We start from the raw sequence: 20,464 nt of genomic DNA, 5'->3' as shown, positions 1-20,464 counted from the left end.
AAAGAGGTATGAAATAGACTGAAAACATTATGCTCTCTGTACTTTATACCTTAGTTTATCTTCACAAGTGTCACTGCAATGATAGATTCTTTCTGCTTGGAAAAATAAACATACATTAATAGTTAGCAACAAAAAATTATTAACTCAAACTGCTAACTGAATCTGGAAGATTTCCCTCAGCTTTGTCCCTGAAAAATGTGTAGTAGGCATAAAAGTGATTCACACTCTTTAATGACCAAAAGAGACAATTATTTAGCCTAAATGTCTGTGAAAATTCCAGATATTAATTTGGTCAAAGCATTTGTACATATATACTTCATGAACAGAGGATTCATGATTGTCATAAACAAATTTTTAATTTTATTATGGAGAAACCTGGTTTTATTTTATTACATTTCTAATAAATATGTTTCAATTCAGATTGCAACCTTCATAATTTTCTTATCCGGAAATAAATTTGGTGAGCTAGTAGATGTCTGTATGTACGTGCATATGTATTAAATTTATATGCTGCTCATCTTACAATAATATTTTGACAGTATATTTGAGAGAAAAAAATGGCAAGTAAGTGAACAAATAAATGTATATATGTTCTCATGTGGAATAGTTGCTGAGTGAAAAGTTGTCCAGTCACAAACTGGCCAATTATCTGAAGTCACATTTGTCACATTGCTTGTTTGCCATCCAGAGCATATTTTTGTCTTTTATTTCTGATGAAGACAGCATACATACAAATTCCAAACTCTGTTCAGCCATCAGCTTTGTTTAGTGACCCCAAAGTCAGTAAAATCTCTCATCAAACTACTTCATAAAATATGCCTAGGATGTCATCTTAATCAATTATATATGAATTAATTTTATTTTTGTGCAAGATTCACATTGCACAAATTAATCTTCCTTCAAGAATAAATGGCCTTTTTGTAATATATCACTGATATAATTACTTAATTCAATTTTTGCTACAAGTTTTTGTTATTGGAGCAGAACACCTGTAACTAATGATACATGTGTACACAAAGACATGAACACCCCCCCGCCCCCAATGTTTACTAAGCAAGCTTGGAATACAAGATTATCTACATTAAGGACATTTTCAATAATGCTATGGTAAAGACAAAGAGATCAGTGGTGGAATTTATATTTTTTTACTACTGGTTCTGTGGGTGTGGCTTGGTGGGTGTGGCAGGGAAAGGATACTGTAAAATCTCCATTCCCACCCCACTCCAGGGGAAGGTTACTGCAAAATCCCCATTTCCTCCCAATCAGCTGGGACTTGGAAGGCAGAGAATAGATGAGGGCTGGGCCAGTCAGAGGTGGTATCTACCAGTTCTCTGAACTACTCAAAATTTCTGCTACTGGTTCTCCAGAACTGGTCAGAACCTGCTGAATACCACCTCTGAAAGAGATGGTCACTAACTTCATAATGATTCCATCCTACGTAGCTATTTAAAATGAAAACTGTATTCTATAATAGACCTGCAAAATAACATGCTCTAAATTTAATTCATATTCTGATGTATGTTTCCGATTGATTTAGGCATAGAATTAAAACAGTGCCTTAAAATGAATGTTTGAGTCTTCTCCTTCAGTAGTCTTGTACTGTTTTTACATGCTATGAGCCCTAGAACTACAGCAGCGATAACCTTGTATTCAGATGTGGCACAAAAAATGAGCAAACACTACTGATAATCTAATATCAAACATCAAGGCTAAATGTCTAAAATTTTGGGGTTCAGGTAGACCTATATTAAATAATTCAAACACATAATTTTAAAAAATCAATACTGTTGACAGTTCAAGTTACATAAATATATCTTCTAACTTATTATATAGTGAGAGATCAAAAAGACCTGCAAAAAACTCTTCAATTATCATCACTGTAGATTGCATAGATTTGGATTAATTTATCAGAAGTGAATATTTAGTTTTGCAGGTGCTAGTGACAGAAATGTCTCCACTATTGGAACATATTGATACAGACCTGGATGGGAATGATAGACAAACTCATTTAATGAAGCTCTTTTAGCTTAACTTGGAAGGTTATGAAACTGAACGTTCGAAGGAACTTTTATTTGAACAGTGTACTGTTGGGTAGTTTTTCTGGTTCAGATCACTGAATGTATTAACCTCATGTCATTCTCGCTATTTAAGCATTACAAATATTCCTATATGATATACAGAATGTTCTTTATTATTTTATCAGATTACAAATTGCTGGTACTTTACCAATGAGTTTCTTATGTCTATTATGAAGTAATCAGAATAAGACTTTTGTAGAGAGAATTTTTTCATCAAGTTGGGAATCTTACTTTGAATTGTAAGAAGAGTAACATAGTGCTCATATAAACAATTATTAAAAAGGCCATTTTCCCCACAGGCAAAATTTATCTTGGGACTCTTTCTCCATGATTACTTCTTCCGGACAGATGGTTCCTAAGTCAATGATGTAGAAATTTTGCAGATACTCTCTTTTCTCTGTGTAATGTATTGTCTTCTCAATGAAGTTTTTATCATGTAATCATCCTATCTGAAACATAATTCGTACAAGGAACCCAAATATTGTGTTTTATTTGTACTTTTCCCTTCTTTTAATTTCTTCTACCATATTTTTATTACCAGAAAAAATAGAATATACAGAATTAGCAATGCAAGAAGACCTTTAGATTGATAGTCCTAGAAGCCCTCCATCTGAAAATGTGGTCTGAAAAAAGTAAAATATAATAGTAATGTAACAAGTGGAAGACCTTCAGTGTCAAAGTTTCCCCAAAACCTCAGTAATTCTACAATGTAACCTTTGTTCTGAGGTATTTTTTATGCTGGGAAATTTTCTTTCACATTCACACACAAAGCCTGCATATTACCATGTCTGTGTCTATAGGAGTAGATTTCTGTATCATAAGATAAAAGGAAGCCATTAGAACTATCAATTGATATTGAAGGTCATAAAAGAGGAACAAAATGTTAGTTTTTTAGAGAATTCTAGAGCTGAACTAAGGACTATCTTCAGGGCTGAATTAACTGTAAATTGAAGTCTAACATAATTTAAGAACATCAGGCTGCAGAAAGTTTGGTTATTTTTGTTGTAAAAGTTTATTATCAGCAAATACAAGTGCTTGATGCAATTATTTAGGCATGGTGCCAGAATTGATTGATCCTGGTGCCAACTACCTAATATTTCAAAAGGCAATTGGATTTTGTTTTTCCTTGAAGATGTTTTGCTTCTCATCCAAGAAGCTTCTTCAGCTCTGTTCAAAATCCAGTTGCCTTTTGAAAAAGCACCTTTGACCTGGATGACTGAGAATCTCCATAAATGTTGCAAGGGAAGGCTTACTGATCTATTTCAGGCAGTTAAATGTTTTTGCTTAGCCTGGATGGGTACTGTCAATGTTAGCATGAGCTATTACTGTTCAGGAGTTGCCACCTGAGGACTGTTTCTAGGACATTCTTTGCTTGTCTTCTGATTTTTAGTCTGTTTTGATAGCATAAATGACTAAGACATCAGCTTCTCCAGTCAGTTACCACAACACTCTACCTGCACAGTTGGATCTTTCTTATTCAATTGGGGTGGCCATTCACGTCTTGTTGTCTACTGCAAAAAAGATTGTGAGGCTGACACTTCTTCTTCCTATTCCCTACCAAAGTGGAAAAGGCTAAATATCCATAATAGGACACCTGAGGTCAGCACCATCCATCCAAAGGAGGCAGGTCTTCTTCTCCATTTTAATCTTTTTGATTTTCTCTTCCCCACTTCCTGGTGAGACCATGGTGGCTGATGTCAAAAAGAAAAATGAGCCAGAGATGAAATGCCTTGAGAAGCTCTGGTCTCACAGGGTTTTTCTAGGATTTATCTCTATTTTGGAAATGGGAAAGGAAAATAAGTTTCCAGGAAATTCAGACAATACTTTGGCAAGAGTAAGTTAGTTTAATTCTGAACAGTCCTGCATTACTATAATAGTAGTTTTATAATTGTAGACAAAATAATTATTTATTTAAAATGTATGAAGTCTTTCTAAAAATATAAAACTGTACTCACATTTGTATGTGTAAACAGGAGCTACCTTATCCCTTCAGTAACCGTATCAGCTATATGTAGCTTTAGAAAGCAAAGTACAGAGAACACTATGTTGTTTTCAATTTTTATTACATTTATAAATGAATATAGATAAAATTGGTATATACTTTGTTAAATTTGTATTTGTTCCATTTATAAAATGTTCAAGCTTACTAAAATGCAAACAAATTTCATGAACTGATTCTTTGTATATGAGAAAGCAGAAAAAATTATTGCCTGCAATATGAACATTGAAGTTTTAAAATATTTATCTATGGAAATTATTTAAACAATAATAGTAAATAGTTTACTAGTAAACTAGTAAATAAGTCTATAGATTATTTCGATTTAATATTTAATAAATGTTGTCCTTGCTCATATTAAGATGAGCAATTCTTAAAACATGAACTCTACATTTCATCAATTAAAAACATCTGGTAGGTTTGTCATACCTCATATTATTTCTGCATGTATTCAATATATATCTGCCTACATTCTTGTGGCCTACATTCCAGGGCCTGGTGGCTCAGCAGACTAAAAACATTGTGATTAACACCAGCTGTCTGCAATTACTATAAATTTGAATCTCACCAGGCTCAAGGTTGACTCAGCCTTCCATCCTTTCTGAGGTAGGTAAATTGAGGACCCAGTTTGTGGGGACAATAAGCTGACTTTGTATAAATATACAAAAGTATGAAGGTTATTGCTTAACGCATTGTAAGCCGCCCTGAGTCTCCGGAAAAGGGCAGCATATAAATCAAATTAAAAAAAAAAAAATCCAAGTCAACAAAATCAAGAAAATACATGTTAATTGTTTTTAGATATATTTTTCCAGAGAAAGAGCTACATAGATTGATAATTCGGGATGGCTTGGACTCCGATTGGATGAGTCCACGGGAGGAGACCGGGGCAGGTCTTGAGAATGTTATCTGGGAGGAGTTTGATCCTGTGACTCCCGAGGATGTGGACAGGGTCCTGGGTAAGATTAGTGCTGCCATGTGTTTATTGGACCCGTGTCCCTCCTGGTTGGTACTGGCCTCCCGGGAGGTTACACGAGGCTGGCTCCAGGGGATTATAGGTGCTTCTCTGGGTGAGGGTGCCTTTCCTGCTGCCTTGAAAGAGGCAGTAGTGAGGCCCCTCCTCAAGAAGCCTTCCCTGGACCCGGCTGAATTAGCCAACTATCGTCCAGTCTCCAACCTTCGTTTTGTGGTGAAGGTTGTTGAGAGCGTGGTGGCACGACAACTTCCCCGGCACCTGGATGAAGCTATCTATCTAGACCCGTACCAGTGGGGCTTCAGGTAGGGGTACAGCACAGAAACGGCATTGGTCGCGTTGGTGGATGATCTCTGGAGGGCTCGGGACAGGGGTTGTTCCTCTGTCCTGGTCCTGTTAGACCTCTCAGCGACTTTTGATACCATCGACCATGGTATCATGCTGCAGCGGTTGAGGGGGTTAGGAATAGGGGGCACCGTTTTGCGGTGGTTCTCCTCCTTCCTCTCCGACCGCTTGCAGTTCGTGTTGGCAGGGGGGCAGAGGTCAACCTCGAGGCGTCTCGCATGGGGAGTGCCGCAAGGGTCGGTCCTCTCGCCCCTCCTGTTCAACATTTATGTGAAGCCGCTGGGTGAGATCATCCGTGGTTTTGGGGTGAAGTGTCATCTGTACGCTGACGATACTCAGCTGTACATCTCCACCCCAGACCACCCCAACGATGCCCTTGATGTGATGTCCCGCTGCCTGGAGGCCGTGCGAGTCTGGATGGGGAGGAACAAGCTCAGACTCAACCCCTCCAAGACCGAGTGGCTGTGGCTTCCGGCGCCCCGATATAGTCAGCAGGTGCCATCGCTGACTATTGGGGGTGAATCTTTGCCACCCACAGAGAGGGCTCGCAATCTGGTTGTCCTCCTGGACGCACGGCTGTCTTTAGAAGAGCACATGACGGCCGTGGCCAGGGGGGCCTTTTATCAGGTTCGCCTGATTCGCCAGTTGCAGCCCTTTCTGGACTGGGACGCCTTGCGCACGGTCACTCATGCCCTTGTCACCTCCCGGTTGGACTATTGTAATGCTCTCTACATGGGGCTCCCCTTGAAGAGCACTCGGAGGCTCCAGCTGGTCCAGAATGCGGCAGCGCGGGTGGTTATGGGCGCAACCTGTTATGCCCATGTGACACCCCTCCTGCGCGAGCTGCACTGGCTCCCGGTGGTCTTCCGGGTGCGATTCAAGGTGTTGGTTACCACCTTTAAAGCGCTCCATGGCATAGGACCCGGGTACCTCCGAGACCGTCTTCTGCCACCAATAGCCTCCCACCGACCAGTTCGTTCCCAGAGAGGGCCTCCTCAGGGTGCCATCAGCCAAGTTATGTCGGCTGGCGACGCCCAGGGGGAGGGCCTTCTCTGTGGGAGCCCCAGCCCTGTGGAATGAACTGCCCCCAGAAAGTCGTAAGATCTCCGACCTCCGGGTGTTTCGCTGCGCATTGAAGACCCTGTTGTTCCGCCAGGCCGGACTATCAACACAATAGTTTTAAATTGGGGTATTTAAATTTATTGGGGTTTTAAATTTGAGCCACTTATTTAATTATTTTAAATTTTATATCATTGTTTTGTTTGTGTTTTTAAATAGGCTGTACACCGCCCTGAGTCCTTCAGGAGAAGGGCGGTATAGAAATAAAATTATTATTATTATTATTATTATTATTATAATTGAAGTTTTGTGTTCTTATCACTGTGAAAGTCACAGTTTAATGAAAAAATATATTATTTCTCAAGTGAGGTTTGATGTTAAAGTATCATTGAAGTATAGCCACTGAAGAGTAGTATTTTTTCTCTGAAATCAAGCATATATAGCATGTGCAGCAATGTTGTTGGAATAAAAGAAAGTCTGGTCTTCCAAAAAGCTGTTTATTTACAACCCATTGTCAAAAGGCAGCTTGGTATATCAGTACAAAAATAGTCAAAACTGAAGCATGCAGAGAAATGGATGCTTGTCTTTCTATCAAGTTCACACACACAAAAAATCCCCCTTTCCCATTTTCACTTCCTTACGGAGATAGCTAGCATTGGGCTCTTCTGTGGGTGGGTATAGGGCACAATTTGGTTTACTAATGAACCTGTTGATACTTTTCTCTACACTAATAATTCCATAGCTACATGAGATCAGTTTTCATTAGTCAAATTTTGTTAATGTTAATTAATAACCCCTAGTTTATCACTCTGTTGTAATTCTAGAAGAGGATGCATACACAACCACGTACTCATATACAACCTTTATCTTTTACACAAATAGTTTTCTATATTGTTAAGCTACTGTCCCTTAACAGCCACATCATAGAAATTTGGCAGATTGTGGATAATGTGCACCAAGGACTTTCTTGGTGCACAATTACAGCAGCAGCCAAGTATGTTCTCAAAATGCTCTGGTAACTGCCAAAGATAAATGGATATGGGGCTTACTGGCATTTGGGGAAGGCTGAACTGTTCATTTCTACATATTGTTCTTGTAAGGGAACAATACTATTTACATAAGATATCCCCTCCTTAATGTATTGCTTCTATGATGAAACCACATTTATTCAAAACCACAATGTATTTGTAACTTTTTCCATAAAGGTTATTTTTGATACAACACATTCAAACTAAGGTGGTGTTTTAGGTAGAGTACCTGTTCTTCAGACTCACACACTCCTGGCTGATAGTCACTATGGTGCGCATTGGAAGAGACTTATTATCGCCAGCCTGCTACAAAGAGTGTGAAAAGGAGCACCGGGAGTCCTTACTACTACAGAATATGTAATAAAATATAAGATTATGCTATAGTGATTAGTATAGCTTTATAAGAGCATTGGAGAAAATACTGGGAGACACATCTATCAGGAATTATTCATCCCCAAGGTTCAGTATTACTTCCATATATCAGTTCTTGGTGAGTAATAGTGGGAGGACTATGTATCTCCAATCAGAGCTATCTGACTGGCCACTGAAACAAACAAATGCTGGACTGTGGGCCTTGGTCTGAATAGGTTCTCTAGTTTTAATTCCATTGCCACTGGGCTTGAGCCACAACTTTCCCAAGTCTTTTGGGTGATCTGGCAAGCTGAGAATGGAATCAAGGAAGTAACCAATGCTTGAGAGGCAATAATGTTGCCTGCCTTGATAAATGCAGTAGTGGATCTTGTCTTGAATATACCTGAACCAAGTTATGCTTGATAAATTTTATCTTGTTTTCAACTTTTTAGGGAAGCTTATTAAGGTGACAGCAAATCAACTCGAGAGGATCTTGGAAGAAATGTATTATCTGGGCCTTTTGCCGATCAAGATTCATTTAGTTCTGATGAACCCTAGACTGGTTGAGTGAACTTCCTGGATCCTATTAATTCTTCAGCAGCAATTGATACAATGAAACATGGTGTCCCTCTGGACCAGTATAGGATTGCAAATCCCGTCGCTATCAGTTTGCTTGTGGGTGCATGCGTGTGTGACGCTTCTGTGCATGCACAGAAGCATCCATGCAGGTGGGCAGAGCCTCCTGCTGCCACAGCTACAGGTTCGCCCGAACCAGGGTGAATCAGTAGCAACCCATCACTGTTCTGGACCATCTACAAGGGTTGGGAACTGGAGATTCCATTGCTGTGCTCCTATCTGAACTGCAATTTTAGTCAGAGATCATAGAGAAAGTGCTCAAGTTCATGGAATCCCAATATGAGGTCTGAGTGCTCTCACCTAGAAATTGTTAAATTTCTACATAATACTACTGGAAAATATCACTTCAGGATCAATTTTCATCAGTACTTTGATTACTTTTAATTTGCATCATCACCCCAGGAGCTGGAGATACCATTAAAGTTCTGAACTTGTCTAGAGACTGTAAGGGTCTGGATGGAGACAGAAACAAGTTGACAGACAGAAACAAGTTGAGATTAAATCCTACAAGACAGAGTTACTAGTCATGAGTAAATATCCAGCCAATCTGCTAATATTAGTCCTGGTATTGATTCAGGTTTTTATATTCTTCCACCAAGGGATGTTTTTGAACTGTAGTCATCCCTGCTTCAAACATCAGGTGGATGCTATGACAGGGACTTTAGTTTATGTTTACAACTCTACATGACTAGAGTGGACTGACATAAGTAACACACCTAATTACTGCAGCTGGATTCTACTACATACTCTTATGTGAGGCTACCTTTGAGACAATAAGAAAAGTGCAGTTGGTATATAGCAGTTAAAAGCAACACTGTTTTTAATATTGCTGCACTGGTTATCAGTGGATTCTTCACTCAAGTCAGAGGGCTCCCTATTAGTGGTAAAGTTATTTTAAATGTAGTATAAAGGATAAATCAAATAATGGTGTGTTAAAATTGAATTTACTTGCTCAGCCAGTTAGTGGGAAAGATTGTGGGGAGTGGATTTAACAAGAGACAGAGGGTCTCTTGGCAGTTTATTTTATAAACAGCAATTCAGCTAAGATAGCAAGAAACCTAAGAAAAGGAATTTCAAATCATTCAGATTCCATCTTAATGAATTCAGTTTAAATAATGGCAAAAAATTCCTGTTTCCAAAATTCTGCATTTATCCTAAAATTCACATTAATGATATCTTAATTAATGAAATCTATATAGTTTTTGCTCTTTGATATTACCCAAGTCAGTGAGCATGACAGTTATCCAGAGAAGGCTGTTGAGAATATCATACCTTCATATGGAACAAATACGTGGGGGATGGATTAGATAGCAAACCTTCTCTGCAGTGGCCTTCCGTTTCTGGAATACCACTCCTCTCCTGAGACATCATGGCTCTTTATCTAGTAGTCTTTCATAAACAACTACAAACTGTGTTTTTCAACAAGCCTATAGTTCCAGTTAATTAAGAGATGGTGCATATTATGGTAATTTGAAGGTTTGTATTTTGCTGTCTCCTTTTTTAAAAAAGCTGCAGTTTTTCTTTGTTAAAATACAAAACCAGTAGTTTACATTTTGTATTTAGTCAGAAGAATCAAAGAGTCCAGATTCAATAGAAGCTTTCAACAAGCATTCCTGATACCCAAATGCATGTCTACCATCTTCATGTGCAGTCTTAAATTTGATAGATTATTCACTACTTTCAAATATCACTTATTTGCCCAAATAAATATAGTTTTTTTCACCACATCAATTCATCTTTGAATTGAAGTAGCTGCTGGTAAGCAATAAATTATTAAAGCATAAAGCATGAAGTTTTCAGAACAGGTGTCCTTTCTGTCCAATTGTTGCCACGCTATTCAAGAAGAGCATGATTTCTTCAATGATTATCAGCATTTAACTAATTTTTTGCTTTCTGTAAGTGGTGAGATTTCTTCGCCACACATGAACTGTTCCTGAAATTAAAAAAAAATAACAATCATATATTAACATATGTATTATAAATACACACATATACTATATATGTATTAATATAAGGCTGGTATTAATTAAATATCAACATCCAAATAATGAATCATTTATTTTAATAGCAAAAAATAATTTCCTGATAAAAATATTGTTATACAAACAAGATCTCTGAAAAAGAGACCACTTAATACCATGGGAAAACAAACCAGTTCAGTGTTATAAAGGCACAAGCAGCAAACTGCCCCAATATTATTTCTACTAAAATTCTTTTGTGCATCATCATCATCTTCTCTACCAACCTCTTACAGTATTTCATAACTATCAAGTGATGACAGGTGAAATCATTCAAATAGGTTTGAAGCAGATAAGATAAAATGAGTAGTGGTATTAATTATTCACTGAATGTCTTGACTGGACTATATTGAATCTATAATTAACAAATTATAACTGTATATACATATCAAAACAATCAATTAGGTAGATGGGACTCTAGGGATTTATGCAATATTTGCTAAGCCTTCTTCATTGCTAACTTCAGACTGTAAGCTCAAGTCATTTCACTTCAGACTATACTGACTAGGATAAATATGTATTTTCTTTAATACCTCAGTTATTCCATCAATGCTTTAAAGAATGCAACCATTTTCTGCTTTGATATCATTCTATTAGGATCTACTCTCCATCAAAAGACACAGAAACTGTTGACCTATCTTTGCTTTATCTTTCTATTGTACAAGATGATTCATCTACTATAGATATGACAGCTGAACTATTCAGATCCTTCACAGATTGACTGAAAACAAATTTTGAGGGACTGTTCTTGGTTTCTTGGAATACTAATGGGTAAGAAGCCAAGATGGGCAATTCCTCTTTCTTGAACCTAATTCATCCGATTTAACCATGCTATTGCAGACATGGTTTTAAGAGAAGCTGGTCCTTCAAGCTTTTCAGCAGAATTAATGAAAGTCTGCTATACACTCTTTAGAAGCCACATTGAGAGCATCCTGAGCCAGACTTATGGAATCTTTGCATCCTGTTTATAAACAATTTTGTGTTAAAATCACTCAGCTTCAATCAAATGAGAATCTGACTTTCTATTATTTTACCAATCAAAATCTCTTACCTGGCAATGTTTATCTTCCTTCTTCCTGCTTTCTTTAACCAACATACTTTAGATTAAGTTGCAACATTTCATTCCATCACTTGGGAACACACAAACGCAGCCCTAATTGTTACAGGTATTTAATGCCAGAATTGGCTCCACTGATGCAATGCTTTTCTCCTGCTTTGGAAAATACCTCTCTCCCTCTAAGGGATATTTGGATAGTAAGGTGAGACACCACAGGAACTTGGGAATGAACATAGCAAATCAAAGCTTAACACAGCTTGCTAGGGATCGTTAGCTCTGCATATTAAATAGTGTAATGAAAAGTAATTCAGGAGAACTCACATATTGGGGAACACAATAATCAATTATATTGTGACCTCACAGCATTTATTTAATGAAGTGCTCATTTTTATAGTTGATCTCTGACCAGACAATGAGCCCTGCTCCTTATTATTCTACTTTGATTATAACGGTCATCTATCCAAATTAGTTAACATTAGATGTTCAAGAAACAGTGTGTGGAGTTCAAATCATTCACAAAACTAAATGAACTGCAAAACAAGCACAATACTTCTGCTAATCAAGAATGAATTCTCCAACATCTATCAACCACAGATCCAACAGACCCAGCAAAAAATATATTTTATGGCTCATTGTATTTGGCCAGTTATTATATATCATTTAAATGTTGTGGCTATATGATAAACTAGCTGGATACCCGTGCTTTGCTACGAAACTATGTGATTGGGCTTGATAAAGTGACACTTAAATCTTGAAAATTAATGAGTAGTTAAAAAAGGCACTGTATTATTTTGTTAGAGATGGTATGCTAAGTTTCTGCTACATAATAAGACATTATTGTAAATCTAACAACAATAAAACAATAACAAGAGCCTTGTTGGCGCACCAGACTAAAGCACTGTTAAATAACACCAGCTGCCTGCAATTACTGCAAGTCCAAATCTCACTAGGCTCAAGGTTGACTCAGCCTTCCATCCTTTCGAGGTAGGTAAAATGAGGACCCGGTTTGTGGGGGAAATAAACTGATTTTGTATAAAAAAGAACACCACTTGGGAGGGCCCGAAAGCTCTACCCAGCAGGTATATACAAAAGTATGAAGGCTATTGCGTAACACATTGTAAGCTGCCCTGAGTCTCCAGAAAAGGCGGCATATAAATCGAACCAATAAAGAATAAATAAATAAATAAAATAGATGGGTTTAAGTCCTTTAATCCCACCAGCAACTGTGGCTTTTTTGTCTACGTAGCCAGGCTAATAACTTGCATAGCATAGACTTTTAATTCGTCCTTCAGATGAATTGCTCAGGACCTCCCTGTAAACAACATTCCTGGTTTTGCTCTCTGGCTGGAGGATGACCAGGCTGTCAGGTGAACTGGAGCACGCCACATACAACTGGCCATGGGAGAAACAATCACATCTCAGAAGCACATCAGCCACTTTCAGAGTCTGTCCCTGTGCCTTATTAATGGTGATGGCGTAGATGGAGTGAGAATAGCTCTTTCCCTCAGCCATGAAGCACAATCCACTCCAGCCTGATGAATGTTGGGTTATATTCTGTAAATCAAGCTGATCAAATCTCTCACAACATCGCAATGATTACTTGGAATAGTTCTTTTCCCTCCTCTTCCAAAAGCTTGCCATCACCAATATCAAGTAATAAGTTAGAAAACTCTTCTGCCCTCAAATCATGTTGAAAGTGGACACGCATGTTAACTCTCAAGGACAGGACTTTGACATTAGGCCATAAAGATGAATGACTTGAGACAGGCCTTGACTTCATCTGTATATGTTCCTCATGGCACAACAGGCAACGTATATCTGAAGTCACCAGTCAAAAGCACCATAACTTCACCCATAAGATGATTGCTGTCCCTAATACCCTGAAGCATCCTATTTAGAGCCTCAGTACCTCCTTTGTGAGTCATGATGCACTCATCCCACACAATAACTTTGGCTTCTCGAAGCACCTGAGCCATGTCACTCTCCTTAGAGATGTTACAAAGTGCACTCAGAATGATTCAGGTTGAGAGATAATTTGAAGGCAGAGTGAGCATCTTGCCTCCGTCGAACAAGGTAGCTGCAATTCCTGAGGAAGCAACAGCAAAGGCTTCCTTCCGCCCCCAATTTTGGCCAGCAACACATTGATCAAGAACGTTTTGCCAGTGCCACCAGGAGCGTCAAGAAAGAACTGCCCAGAATCAGAAGCAATACTCTGCATGATTTCATCATAGGCTTTCCTCTGTTCTTGATTTAATTTTGGAACATTCACAGCAAGTGGTTCTGTCAGCTGAACGTTATTATAAGACAGTTCACTCAGATATTGACAGTTGCTGACAATGGCTCCTTGCTCTCATGAAGGTGGTGGAAATCTGAAGTGTAGGATTGTTTTACCCAACATGAATGTAACAATGTCCTCAAGAAGGATAAGGCATTGGTTGTAAACAATTTGGAGAACCAGTTGGGCATCTCCACAATCTCTCTCCATTAGCTGTGTAACATCTTCCACAAGACTGCCTCTGTATTTCTCCCACAATTTTAGGGGGTCTTCAACTTGGCAGAAAACCAACTTGATGGCAAACAGCTCACAGATTTTGTTAGGAAAGTCAGAGATGGAGGCTTCTTCCAGAGTGCGGTCCCAATGAGCATCATCTTCCAGCAAGCCAAGTGCACTGCATGCTGCTTTAAATGTTGGTTGAAGGACCCCTGCCACAGTTTTTAGGGCAGTAAATGACATGGGGCCACGGATCTCGTGCAAGAGGAGGCATAGGTAGTAGAACTCATCATTACCGGGATGGACAGTGTACACTCTACCCAAAACCTAATCTTTCTTCACATCCGGATAACCTGGTACAGGCTTTCCTTGTTTCCTCCTGCACAACTAGTTGCCTTTCCATATGTAGTAAATTGGAACTTTGCAATATAAAAGGATCCTTGTAAAAGCATCAACTTTGCACAGTTCAAAAAAGGCCAGAAGTGTTGTTTTTGGAGAGTTATTGATCCTCTCAATAACATTGTCCTCAGTAAAATAAACTCTCTGGCCATTTCCGAGATATACAGCAAGGTGCATAACAGGAGAAAACCTTTCGTGAATAGAGAAGCAGAGAATGCACCAGGATGCTTCAGAGCTGCTGATGTATCGTCCTGCTTCGTACCTTGTCCAGATCTTCAATGGTGAATGATGCCTGGTCAGACCCTTTGTTAATATACTTGCAGATGTATTTTATGGATTTAAAGGAGCCCCAGACCGCTCCTGAGTGAAGGAGTGGAACGTCTGCCAGTTTGAACTGAGGTAATGCAATGTGAGGCAACTGGCAATTGGAACAGAGTTCTTTTCAGGAGGAGAGGGGTTAATATAAGGCAACTGGCAGTTGAAACAGACTTCTTTTCAGGTGGGGAGGGGCAGTAGAATGTCTAACTCCTTAGCATCAGAGCATGTGAATATAATACTGTATATGAAATACTAATTATCTGATGATCATTTCGAAAAATCCTTTCTTAGCGAGTACCTAGAAGCCAAGAGACATACGTGCCAAATTTCAAGTTTGTAGGCTTTACCATTCTGGAGATTTCGTGATGAGTGAGTGGTATTTGGCTTTTATATATATAGATAAATAAATTTATATGCCACCTAACTCCCAATGACTCTGGATGATCTTTGCTGGTTACTGATCTTGAATAAATAAAATGTCACCATCTGTGAAAACAGTCTAAAACAAGTACAACATCCACCCCTGCTCATTCCTCACCTTGTCGTAGATCACTTTGACTATAAGTGAACAACTTGGGCAGGTCGCCACATCTTCCCCATTCTCCAGATCTTCCTGCAATAATACATAAGAATTTGACCCCTTAATAAAGCATGCTATTTAATGTGTAAAAAGATGGCAAAATCCAAGTCCTGTCTGCTAGATACTTTTGAAATAACACAACACTTCTCACAACTGTATGGGATCTCAATTCACTGAACACTTCCTGTTAAAATTTGAATAGGTAGAATATCAGGGTATATCCAAAGCTGTATTTGGATCCAGATCCAACTGTCCATAAGCTAATTTTTCTGCCAAAAAGCAATGTTTTATTCACCTTAAAATCTAAGTATTTTGATTTCTAAAGATGTCTTCTATGAATCTGCACAATATTACAACTGGTTGAGCACTCAAGAAAGAGTGAGAAAAGAAATGTTAATTTATTATATATAATCTCAATCTCAATTTTGTTTTGGATTTCTCAAGAGAAAAAAACTCCAAACAAAATTCCACTAAATTTTCCCCTAAAGGCCATGAGCTCAGCTCAATAATCCACTTATTGACAAATTCTGCACTGCTTTAGGTGGCAGATATCCTTCAGAGTATTTTGTTTGAGTGATTCTCAATATTATCTTCTCTGAAAAAAGGTTTCTTGCTGGTCATACTTACCATGATAATGTCCAATAAAGGCTGTCATAACATATTTATATAGGTTTGATTTAAAAGTTTAATTCTAAAAAACAGTTAAAAACTTAATTCTTTCTACCATCTGAGATCTCAGCAGTTCAGATATTTAGACACTTTTCTAAGTTTAGCTCAGGGCATATGTTCATCAGAAGGGAACTAATAATAGATCTCAAATTGCTATGATCAGAAATGAATTTTTATCTTTTCAACCATAGCCATACAAATTATTTCCCAAAATCATAGTGCTGAAATCCACAGCTTGGGTAAATGTGGCCATTTCCTTGGATGGACTCAACCATCTTTCAACTTGGAAAAGAGCATTAAATACCACAATAGTTCCCTTAAGGCTGAAGAATGTCTATCCTTGCCTCAGGAACATCAAGTCTACATTATTTAATGCTGTATTAAATGATTTAATGTTGTGCTAAGATTCAACTTCAGGTCATGACTTTTAAACCAAGGTTAGGATGGATTGCTTCAGTCCATCCAAAGCTTCTCAGGCTTATCAATCTTTTTTCTTTTAAATTTAATAAGATTATATCTGGTCTGCCTCGCCCTATTATCAGAGCACCAAGTTGCCACTGGCTATGTTTGAACATCTCTCTCAGTTGCAATGAATTATTAAAATATTTTATAATTCACCTTGACTGAACACAGAAGACACATCAGCCCCTCCCCAACTGGGCACTTTCTAGATATACTGGATACAACCTCCCCAATCCTAATCCAGGAGTGCTTGGAGTCCAAACATGTTTGGAAAGCGCTAAAGCAATGTTTATCAAACTTGGCCTGCTGGCTATTTGGGGAGTTGAAATCCATCCATCTTAAAGTTGCTCATTTGAAAAACAATGCTTCTGAGTCTAACTTGAGGAAGACGGAAAGGCAATAGGCTTGATGGCTGCCTATATTCGCTTTTCTATTTTCCCACATGACGAGCAGTCAAGAACAATCTGTATTTTGAGGCTGTATTCTAAGGTGAGATATGTTCAAGTAAACATGCAATGTCTCTTGTACATAGAAATGAGTGGCTCGCTTATCCTCTTACCCGCGTAATAAGGAAGCGGTCTCCACAGGGGCACGGATAGCTGTAGATCTCGGTATCCTCATCGTACTCGAAGTCCTCTATCTCCACTTCGTCGTGGAAAACGGACATGTCGCAGCGCGATTCTCTGTCCCTCCCCGTCAAATGTAGCCAGCGCCGCGTGTCCAGGAAAACCGGCAATGGCACTAAAAAACAAAAAACAAAAAAAAAGTCTAAACCTTCAGCATCACCTTATTTGTTCCGAATTGAAGCCACGAATAATTTCTAACCAATAAGCATTCAAGATAATGAGATTTGACAACATCTCTCGTGGAATGATATCCAATAAGAAAGAGCGAGGTAGAACTCGTACTAAAGATAAAAAAAATATAGAGCTGTAAAACGACGCAAAGAAAGAAACCCTGTATCCGTTGCTTATGGATTCGAAGGGCGGTGTCATTCCGTCAAAAAAAAAAAAAAAGTAAGTGACCAATGAGACTCCAGGTTGAAGAGGGCGGATAACGTTCTTGCTGGGGCGAGAGGGGAGGGGGAGGGGACGAGCAGCAAACCAGAACTCTGGTTTACGTAATAACAAACGATTCCTATAATCCGACCCCTAAATTATAGAACTAGAAACTAAAGAGGCGTTTTCTTCATCCTCGGCAATTTTACGATATGTGGACCTCAACTTTCACAATTTCTTAGCCAACAATTCTGGAGTTGAAGTCCACATAATTTAAAGTTGCCGAGATGAAGAATCAATGATATGCATTTTCTTCCTTTTCTTGAAACTAAAAGCTGCTGTTTTTCACTTCCATGTCTGACGGTCTTCCCCCCCCCCGATCATTACTATTGAGCCCACAGTAATGTAGCTCTGACCTTGTCTCCTCTGTAGAAACGGTCCCATTTATTCGCTTGTCTTAAGAGTTAGGCATAAAAAGCATGAAATAAGTTTCTTTTAAAAAAAAGGGGGGGGGGGACACATAGACCGGCAAAAGCACGAATTATGTAAACCGGAAGTGCCCGAATCAGAGATGGAACGGTGCGTCGTTTTTTAGGGACCGTTTTCGCTGAATTTCTCCGGATGCCGGTTATTTCCTTACGACTTTGAGGAAGAGGCTGGAGTGTTATTGCTGGCTTCTAAATGAAGTACGGTAGTTAGGCTGGAATTTAGCTGGAAGGAGCGACGTTCAAAGGAAGCGCTGGAGAAATAAATGCCATCTGTCAAAGCCCCCGGTGCTGAAGAGAAAAGGGAGATCATCTGTCTAAAATAAGGCTTAATCCATAATGAAGAATTGAGGGTTCACGGTCAAAAACAGAAGCTGGACCCCGTTAAGTAAAATCTGCTTATGAAATGAATACCCTGTTGGGCAAGTCTCGCCCTGTGAGGTGAGTCGGACGAAGGATGGATGGACAGGCCCAGAGGCAGCCCGGATCTGTTCCAGTTCTTCGAGCCTTCTGACAGTTTGAGGCGACTTTTCTGTGTACTGGACTGCAGATCCAATCATCCTCAGGCAGCAGTGGCTTAAGAAAGCCCAATTAATCTGTTTATAGTCTAATTACCTGTCTGGTTTTTCATTCATTCCTTTCCAAAAGAATCAGCTAAGCTATGAAGGTGAAAGCCATTCTCTGCTCCATTTAATGCAGCTCTTCCAGGGAGTCTTATCCTTTTCAAAATTTCTGTTTAGATTTTGGTCTTAAAATAGAATTGCCAATGCTAGAAGGACTCTTTTAAAATTAGCAACAGGGAAGTTATGTATTAACCAAATGTAACTGGGAAAAAATGTTACCATTATATTAGCAGATTTGTAGAATTTGTATCATTTGTTCTAATGTAGGATGAAGAAATTACCACTGATGTTCAGAAATGATTACCGGTACATTAATTTCCACTTGTTAATGAATATATTCAGATATATTGACTGTTTCCCTATGTTGTGTTGTACCTTATGATTCTTGACGAATGTATCTTTTCTTTTATGTACTCCGAGAGCGTATGCACCAAGACAAATTCCTTGTGTGTCCAATCACACTTGGCCAATAAAGAATTCTATTCTATTCTTTAAAAAAAATGGTTAGGCAGTCTGGTGCCTTCAGAATACTTCAGAATTCAACTTTTGTCAGTCATAATTAACAAGAATAGTACTGACTTTAAGACAGTGGCTATACAACATCCTAGATCGTATTTTGCCTAATTATGGTTAAAATCCAATTGACTGGGTTCCAGCAGTACAGTAAATCATTAACCATCATTTACCAATCACAATGGCTGAGCCTGCAGAGCATACTAAGTCACAAGCAAGCAAATTCCATTTTTGCTTAGTATATTGTGTAATCTAAGAATTGTTACACTGAAACAGGATTTTTGAAGTTGGTAGTTTTTAGAGTGGAAAGTATAAGGTTATTCTATGTATATCAAAATATCACTTTATTAGCCCTTTGTAATGGGAACAGTTGCAGCAGCACATAATTGACCAATAAAAACTAAGTTCCTGATTATTACATGAGAGGTCATCAGGAAATGCCAAAGCTGTAGAATAGATTGGGAATTCAAGAAAACAACCAGGAAGAAGGGAATGTTCCATGACTTAATTTATAATGGGAATCCAGACAAATTTATGGTTTTAAGAAGTCACATAGAAACCCAAATAGTATTGTTCCAATATTATTTGGTGTCAGAAGAATAAACATTGGGAAAGTTTTAATTGCTCAAAGTGGATGTTTGAAATGTTTTAGCACAAGAGATTTTAGGTGCCAGCAGATGTCACTATTGTTCATTACAAATAGTTAGTTACAGATACACAGGAAAAGGGAACAAATTCTTATTTGTATAGTACAGTACAGTTCTTATGTATTGCTATAATAAGCAAAGTGCTAAAATGATTACTATAATAATGTACATAATGTAATAAATTAATGTAATAAATTAAAATATTAGGAACTGTGGGGAACTTTAAAAGAGCCAGTTTACTCTAGTCATTAAGGCGCCAGGCTAGAACTCAGAAGACCATGAGTTTAAATCCAGTCTTAGCCATGAAAGCTTACCTGGGTGATCTTGGCACAGTCACACACACTCAACCCACCTCACAGGGTTGTTGTTGTGGGAAAAATAGGAGGAAAGTTTGTTGAATATGTTGCCACTTTGAGTTATTTGTAAAAATAATAAAGATGGGATATAAATAAATAAATAAAAAGAAGCTTACAATTAAATCTTCAGAGATCTTAATCTACTTCATCACAGATATGAAAGGAAATCTCAGTCAGGGTTCATTGGGACATGATTGTGTCATATCAGGACTAATAATATTACTAACTGGCCTACATCGTCCCTCTTTTTTAGTTTCTTTGGGTCTAATATTTGATGTTGATCCCCCCCCCCAACAAATAGCTTAGTAGTCAACAAATTGTAGTATGCCATGTATGACATGAATATTGTTTCCTGCTTGGGTGTCTTTGAAACAGCCACAGATTG

At 38.4% G+C, this 20,464-nt stretch overlaps 2 protein-coding genes across 5 annotated transcripts in view; one reads left to right on the top strand and one right to left on the bottom strand.

Annotated features, from left to right (window-relative positions):
- Window positions 1-6,931: 6,931 nt before the first annotated feature.
- Window positions 6,932-20,414, bottom strand: DPH3 (diphthamide biosynthesis 3). 3 transcript variants are annotated; one of them, XM_087892595.1, is made up of 4 exons: window positions 20,038-20,414; window positions 17,017-17,198; window positions 15,285-15,359; window positions 6,932-10,396 (listed from the first exon to the last, which is right to left on the bottom strand). In XM_087892595.1, exons 2-4 carry the CDS (start codon window positions 17,122-17,124, stop codon window positions 10,331-10,333), a joined length of 249 nt encoding a protein of 82 aa, XP_087748721.1. In that variant the 5' UTR covers window positions 17,125-17,198; window positions 20,038-20,414; the 3' UTR covers window positions 6,932-10,330. The 3 variants fall into 3 exon arrangements, with proteins under 3 accessions (XP_087748721.1, XP_034258562.1, XP_034258563.1); XM_034402671.3 differs by lacking the exon at window positions 20,038-20,414 and adding an exon at window positions 17,872-18,081; XM_034402672.2 differs by lacking the exon at window positions 20,038-20,414 and adding an exon at window positions 17,283-17,455.
- OXNAD1 (oxidoreductase NAD binding domain containing 1) overlaps window positions 17,908-20,464 on the top strand; it is a 28,078-nt gene continuing 25,521 nt past the window's right edge. Inside the window, exon 1 of one of the 2 annotated variants that reach the window (XM_034402669.3) lies at window positions 17,908-18,381. The gene's annotated coding sequence lies outside the window, so the exon portion shown is untranslated. The remainder of the gene's footprint in view (window positions 18,382-20,464) is intronic. The other variant, XM_087892594.1, reaches the window with a different exon arrangement.

Source organism: Pantherophis guttatus, chromosome 4 (genome assembly GCF_059756535.1).
Source record: "Pantherophis guttatus breed Tessera chromosome 4, ASM5975653v1, whole genome shotgun sequence".
Taxonomy (NCBI): domain Eukaryota; kingdom Metazoa; phylum Chordata; class Lepidosauria; order Squamata; family Colubridae; genus Pantherophis; species Pantherophis guttatus.
Note: the sequence above shows the minus strand (reverse complement) of the source record. Positions and strands in the feature narration are given on the sequence as shown.

What these genes read in the sequence shown, in the direction of transcription:
- DPH3 (XM_034402671.3), bottom strand. Translation starts at nt 17,899, where the DNA reads ATGGGACCGTTTCTACAGAGGAGACAAG. An exon ending in GTTTCTACAGAGGAGACAAG is followed by an intron (nt 17,199 to 17,871) that starts GTCAGAGCTACA and finishes TTTGTTTTTTAG; the next exon opens with TGCCATTGCCGGTTTTCCTG. An exon ending in ACCGCTTCCTTATTACGCGG is followed by an intron (nt 15,360 to 17,016) that starts GTAAGAGGATAA and finishes GTATTATTGCAG; the next exon opens with GAAGATCTGGAGAATGGGGA.